General features: G+C 34.0%; 3 protein-coding genes across 3 annotated transcripts; all 3 read right to left on the bottom strand.

Annotated features, from left to right (window-relative positions):
* Window positions 1-384: 384 nt before the first annotated feature.
* Window positions 385-1,512, bottom strand: LOC132758083 (uncharacterized). The gene has a single exon (XM_060749595.1). The coding sequence runs from the start codon at window positions 1,510-1,512 to the stop codon at window positions 385-387; it is 1,128 nt and encodes a 375-aa protein (XP_060605578.1).
* A 360-nt stretch (window positions 1,513-1,872) lies between these two features.
* LOC132758081 (uncharacterized) lies at window positions 1,873-3,048 on the bottom strand. The gene has a single exon (XM_060749594.1). The coding sequence runs from the start codon at window positions 3,046-3,048 to the stop codon at window positions 1,873-1,875; it is 1,176 nt and encodes a 391-aa protein (XP_060605577.1).
* Window positions 3,049-3,292: 244 nt separating this feature from the next.
* Window positions 3,293-6,046, bottom strand: LOC132758080 (uncharacterized). Its single transcript, XM_060749593.1, has 3 exons — window positions 5,891-6,046; window positions 4,377-5,050; window positions 3,293-3,839 (listed from the first exon to the last, which is right to left on the bottom strand). Exons 1-3 carry the CDS (start codon window positions 6,044-6,046, stop codon window positions 3,293-3,295), a joined length of 1,377 nt encoding a protein of 458 aa, XP_060605576.1.
* Between the last annotated feature and the right edge of the window lie 496 nt (window positions 6,047-6,542).

Below are 6,542 nucleotides of genomic sequence, written 5' to 3'. Positions count from 1 at the left end.
GATTTTTATAATGTTTGGACACCGTTGCACGTGATTTTCGTGAATTTGCATTGGCAATTATTAAATCCCAAATCAATGTTTGGTACTGTTGCACAGAATTCGCGCATGAATGATCAGCAGTCAATTATCAAGTTTTACAAACAATGTGACCGTCGCATGATATTTTTATAGCAACTAAAGCCTAATCCAATAAATATGCGTATGACCTCTTTTGAAAAGGGTCATTGAAGCTCACTACATGGAAAAATGTTTTATATACTTAAAATGTTATTTATTGAACGAATTTAATAAGAGTTTTTGATTTTATTTAATTTAATATTGATACTTTTGAATTTCTTTTAGCCAACTTTTCATTTTTAGCTATTTATTTAGTGCTGTGTCTTTTCATTTATTGTTATCACTCAACAACTGTTTGATTTTACATTTTGCTTTTATCGCTGCTTGTCTTTGACAACGAGAAACAATTGTATTTTTACAACGTTCAGAAGTTTCATCTTTTAACTCTGATTGTTGTTCTTCTCCCGAAACTTCTAATGGGTAAAGCAAATTTAACGGCCGTCCTAGTTCATTTCCAGATGAAATTAAAACTTTAGCTGAACGACATTCATCATCTCTACTTTTAATCAATTTTGTAATTTTTCCAAACTTCCAATTTCCTCTTGAAGTATCATCTTTAACTAACACTATATCTCCAATTTTAGGTTTAAACTGCATTTGACCCGGGTGATTTTTAAACGTGTTTTGGTATCTTTCTCGGAGACTTAGTAAATATTCGTCTTTCCAAGTTTTCCAAAATATATCCAATAACCTTTGCCCTTTTTTCAGGAGTTTAAGTAAATTATCTTTTGTGCTTTCAATTGGAATATAATCGTCATCACTGTCGATTTCTAATTCAGGAATCCCAATTTTCGGATTATTTGACAGAAAATGAGCAGGAGTGATAGGGATATTAGAATGCAGGTCATCTCCAACATAAACTAAAGGTCTTGAATTTATGACTGCTTTTATCTCTTTAATAAGAGTTTGTAACTGCACTATTGATAACATTTTTCTACCAATAGCTTTCTTTAATGACCTTTTTACTAAAGCAACTAGCCTTTCGTAAAAGCCTCCCATCCAGGGAGACAACTCTACGTTAAACATCCATTTTATACCAGCATTTGAAACATAACTCATTATTTCAGCATTTTTAGGAATTTTATTCCAAAGATGATCAAGAATTTTATCTGCCGTACGAAATTGTAAGGCATTGTCACTGATAATAAGGGTAGGAAAACCTCTTTGTGCTACAAATCTTCTGAAACACATGAGAAATTCAGCTGTTGTCATGTCACATACAATTTCTAGATGAATTGCTCTCGTCATAAGGCATGTGAACAGGCAAATCCAAACTTTCTTTTCACTGTCTTTATTTGTTTTTGAATATAAAGGACCCATGTAATCTATTCCAATTCTAGAAAATGGAATACCTTCGGTTACACGGGATTTTGGATATGAGCAAAACGGTGGCATCTTGTACGGGCCACCTTCAAATCGGCGACAGATCATACATGATTTTAACACTGATTTAACAATAGCACGACCATGCGGAATCCAAAAGCGATTTCGCACTACAGACAACGTTTGTGAAACATCACTATGAAGAATTTCTGTATGTGTTTTTAGCTACAATAAGACGTGTATACCAGTCATATTTTGGAAGAAGTATCGGAACAACGTTCACTTTCACTTATGTCAGCATTTTCAAGTCGCCCTTACAGCGTAGGATTCCGTATGTATCAATGTAAATTCCAAGCTGTTGTTGAATATTGTTTTGCTTACCACAAGAAATGGCGTCAAATACGTCTTTGTAATATAATCTTTGAATGTGTCTTATCGACATGTTTTCAGACTCTTTAATTTCGTCACATGTGATATACCTTGTTGGTATTTTTCTTTTGTAGTTTTCTCACAAAATCTTAGCACAAGAGCAGTAACTCTAAGAAGTTTTGTAAGTGAAGAGAACCGTTGGCTGTTTATTGTTAATAGACCAGTATTTTCATCTGAACTAGTGTTTTCAATTGTATTTGTGCCACGCGATGGTTGTACCAAACTAATCTCACTAGGTTTCTTTAATTTACGTATCTCAGATTCATAACTGTTATCTTCTTTGTTATTATGCGGAACTTTAAATTGGGGCCATTCACCTGGCTCACTTTTAAGCCAAGCTGGGCCTTCCCACCAAAGTTTGTTATTCATAAGATTTTGGCCACGAGATGCAATATCTGCTGGATTGTCTTTAGATGGAACATAGGATATTGTAACATTTTCTGAAATCTTCTTTATTTCATTAACACGGTTTTTAACGAATACTGATAATTGCTTTTTTGTATGTAACCAATGTAGAACACATTGCGAATCAGTCCATATGGATGAATCAAGTATTGGTAAATGAAGATGACTCTTAACAAACTGTAAACATCGTAAACCTATAACAAGAGCTAAGAGTTCTAGTCTTGTAATTGAGAGCTTTTTCAAAGGTACTAAACGTGTTTTTGAAAAGATGAGATCTACTTTTGTTGTATCTTCTGACCGTTGATGTAAGTATACTGCAACAGCGTACGCTTTTTGTGATGCATCGCAGAAACATACAATGCGATATTCAACGAGTTGTGAACAGTTTGCAGATATAGATCTTGGTATACAGACATGTTCCACATTCATCAGTTGTTTCTCTAATGAGATCCATTTCTTTTGATCATCATCACTGAGGGCATCATCCCACTCTAGGTGTTTATTCCACAGTTCTTGTAGAAAATATTTAGCATCAAGGATAACAGGACTAATCAAGCCTAGTGGATCGAAAATGGATGCAATGTATTTTAGAATTTCCCTTTTTGGTAGCATGAAGACTATGGCATAGCATTTTTGCAGAACGATATGAAAGAGTATCACTTTCCAAGTTCCATTCAAGCCTAGCACTTTCATTGATTTCACTTCTGCACGGTCTTCAGAAGAAAAGAGTGAATTGACCTCTTCATTATTTGAAGCCCATTCTCTTAGATTCATAGATCCAGCATTGAATATAGTTATTGCATCTTTATAAAGAATCTTCGCTTCTGTTATGTATTTTGCACCTGTATATCATATTATCCACGTAGATATCGTTTTTTATTTTGTTTGATATTTCATTATGAAAAGTGTCAAGATGATGTTCAATTGTGGCACCAAGAAGAAAAGGACTTGACACAACTCCAAACGGTACCGACAAAAGCGAAACTCTTGTATGTTACATGCGTTAGTCATTGGATTGTCAAATATCTTTTAACCATAAGAACCTTGTATCATCACGTTGATCTCTTTGAAGTTCTATTTGAAGGAACGCCCTCTCGATGTCGGCTACAATTGCGATCGGATGTTTTCGAAATCTCAACAATATTCCACATAAGCCATGAACCATAACAGGACCGCGATACAAGCAGTCGTTCAGACTGTTATTTTCTTTTGAAGTCTTTGCCGATGCATCGTATACTACCCGAAGTTTGGTTGTTGTTTTTTGTGGTGTAATGACTCCATGGTGAGCTAGGTAATGCACAGTACCGTTTGATTTATTTGGTTTGACTTCTTCTATTATACCTTTCTGGAGTTGATCTTGAATCACATTATGATACTTTGTTAGTATGTCTGGATTGTTTTTCATACGATTTACTGTTGATTTTAATCTACCTAATGCTAAATCTCTATTTGTCGGTAAATCGGGAGTCTCATTTTTCCACGGCCACTTTACTTGGTATCTGCCGTTTTCATACTTAAGCGTTCTAGTAAAGTCTTCCCTGACTAGATCGTCTTCTTTTGTGACTCTTTATCTACAATTCCAATTACTATCAACGTTCCAAAAGTCTTCCTAGTTCTGTCTTTGGTGATAGTACATATCTATAGTAGTGAATGCATTTTGTTACTGTTCTGTTTACTGCCATATGTTAGAATAAGCAAATTATTGTCATTTGAATAATCGTATGTGTCCTTTATTCTACCACTTAGTATCCATTCCAAACTTAGACGAAAGCAAATAAAGTCCATTTTGAAGTTTCTAATTTTTCACCATTTACAAAGTCTAGGTAGTAGTCGTTTCCAATCAAGAACTCAATTGACGAAGATTCACTTTCTTTTGGCATGGTGTCCGCCAATTGTACAGTTGATAGAATATCATTCACTCTATCTGAAAAACAGATCTGATGTTGGTTTCCTCTGTAATTCACCACTAATTAAAGGAACTATATTGCCAGTGATTTGCACATATTTACCATTATTTAGCCTCACATCAACCTTTACGTATTTTGTTTTAATTGTTTTTGCTTTTGTATTCCCGAAAGTCACGACATGGATTTCTTGTTCACCTTCCCCTTTTAGGCATAACCTTTGAGTTAATTTTTCTGGAAATATAGCTTCGATGCGACCCAGAATCAAGTAATACTCGTACTTCTGTATCAGTTCTTTCACTTGGGTTTTTTATTTTTGTTAGTGCAGTTTGCATAAGAACCATTTCGTTCATTGACATTAGTCCATTATCATTTCTTACATGAAATGAGTTTGTCATTGTATCTGATTCTGCTGCTTTATCAGATATAACATCTGTTGACATATTTGAAATTGTCCGTTGGACGGTGAACTTCTTTGGACACAAGCTGCGATGGTGGGCGTTCATTTTGTCACAGTACACACACTTCTTGTTTGATTTACAATCTAAAGATAAATGTCCTTCCTTTAGGCACCTGAAACAACGGCCTTTTATGCGATCTTTTCTTTCAATTATTATCTTGTATGTAGTACACTCATCGCTCCAGCGATTTTGATTACAATATCGGCACCGTTTAATTGGATGCACGACGGTGCTGACTGGCTTCCGTTGTTGTCTAGAAGTAGAAACTAGCGCCTGCGTTGATGTTTTCTGTACCGGTCCTTTGTAATATGTACTTTCTGCTTTTGTATGTGTGAAAGACCTTGCGTTGAATGTTTTTGAAGATGTATTGTCTCTTTGTTTAGAAGCTCCTGTTAGGGCTCTTTTCACGTGCTACAATGTAAGCATACAATTTTTCCATTAACGTACGTACCGTCCATCTTTTGTCAGTTCCATTTTGTATTTCCAAATGTACTAGCACATCTTCAGGCAACTTTGATTTGACTATAGATACTACTATGTCCTGGTTTACATTTTCTTCTAAAACTTCCAACTCCTTATATGTTGATCAACACCATCAAGCAAACATCGTAAACTATTGACTTTACTTGTAGCGATTGGAATGTTAATAAGCTGACTGTAATGCAAGTCAATAATTTCCTGTGTATTACCGAATCCCTTTCTCAAGATTATCCACCGGCATTATGTAATTGTCACTAGTTAATGCCAACCCTGTTATCGCAGATTTTTGCTTCGCCAACTAGTTTTCCCTTCAGATAGTTTAAACTTTTCAACATTTGATATGTATTTGTTGTTTATGTACAGCATTTTTGAAGCTGTCCCAAAAATTCTGTCCATCTTGTTTTGCTCACCATTAAAAACTGATCATATCTATCTTTGGAAGCTTAATTGATGACATTTTCTCATTTTCTTTACGTTTTTCTTTTTCTTGTTGTCTCATCTGAGCTTCAAGTAACTGTTGAATGTTCTTTTGGACCTCCACTAAATCATGGGTGTAATCCTTTTGATCAACTTTAAATTATAATTTTTCTTTACTTTTCATCAACGTTTTCTAGTGAACACTTGTAAATTTTGAACACATGTCGAAGGCTTTTTCACACAAGGTGAGATCTTTGTCAATAATTTCCTCAATCATCTCTCGCTTTCTTGTTTGTCAATCGATTCCACTAATTTTTCACTTTGTCTCTCAACCTTTTCTTTATATTCTTTTACCTTCTCAAAACATTTCGACACTTCGTTAAGCATTCTGTCTAAATCAAATTCCTCATCGATTTCTGTGTCCAACAGACCATCACCCTTTTGTATTTCTAAGTCTAAAATATTTCGGAACCTGGTCCTTACACCTTTAATATATTGTATATTCGCCATTTTCTGATGTAGAGAAATTTAATTATATTTGTTTCACTACACTTTTTATACTTAAAACACCTTTTAATCTACTTTCTTCTTGTACTAACTTTGTACACACTTTTGACTTTAAATCGAATATTTTACATCTTTTTACTCTATAATTCCAGACATTTTTATAAAGGCAAATGCTTTTTTAAAACATGATTTTTTGTCTGTCTTTTCTAACTTTTCAATAAAGCCAACTTTCAACAGTCTTTCTGTTGATATTTAAGAACTCTATTTACCTTTAAACTTTGTTTCCTTTTCACTTTTAGACTGTTCCGTTTAACTTCTTTTCTCGACTTTTACAATTCTTTAATTTGTCTACATTAGATTCAAGAAGAGTTTTATACACTTTAACTTTAACCAGTTTTTAAATCCTTTTCTTATTTATCTACTCCTTAGCTTTGTAAAATGTTTCTTTTTAAATTTCCAAGTTTTTAAGATCCATAATTTTTCGTTTAACTGTATATCC

The sequence above is a fragment of the Ruditapes philippinarum genome, unplaced genomic scaffold (assembly GCF_026571515.1).
Source record: "Ruditapes philippinarum isolate M1 unplaced genomic scaffold, ASM2657151v2 ctg1077_1_1_1_1, whole genome shotgun sequence".
In the NCBI taxonomy this organism is placed as follows: Eukaryota; Metazoa; Mollusca; class Bivalvia; order Venerida; family Veneridae; genus Ruditapes; species Ruditapes philippinarum.
This window is presented reverse-complemented; position numbering and strand designations above follow the sequence as displayed.

Coding starts and splice junctions, on each gene's coding strand:
- LOC132758080 (XM_060749593.1), bottom strand. CDS start 6,046: ATGGCGAATATACAATATATTAAAGGTGTAAGGACCAGGTTCCGAAAT. Junction 5,051..5,890: donor TGTCGAAATGTTTTGAGAAG/GTAAAAGAATAT, acceptor CTTACATTGTAG/CACGTGAAAAGAGCCCTAAC. Junction 3,840..4,376: donor GTTATGCCTAAAAGGGGAAG/GTGAACAAGAAA, acceptor TTGTAGATAAAG/AGTCACAAAAGAAGACGATC.
- LOC132758083 (XM_060749595.1), bottom strand. CDS start 1,512: ATGCCACCGTTTTGCTCATATCCAAAATCCCGTGTAACCGAAGGTATT.
- LOC132758081 (XM_060749594.1), bottom strand. CDS start 3,048: ATGAATCTAAGAGAATGGGCTTCAAATAATGAAGAGGTCAATTCACTC.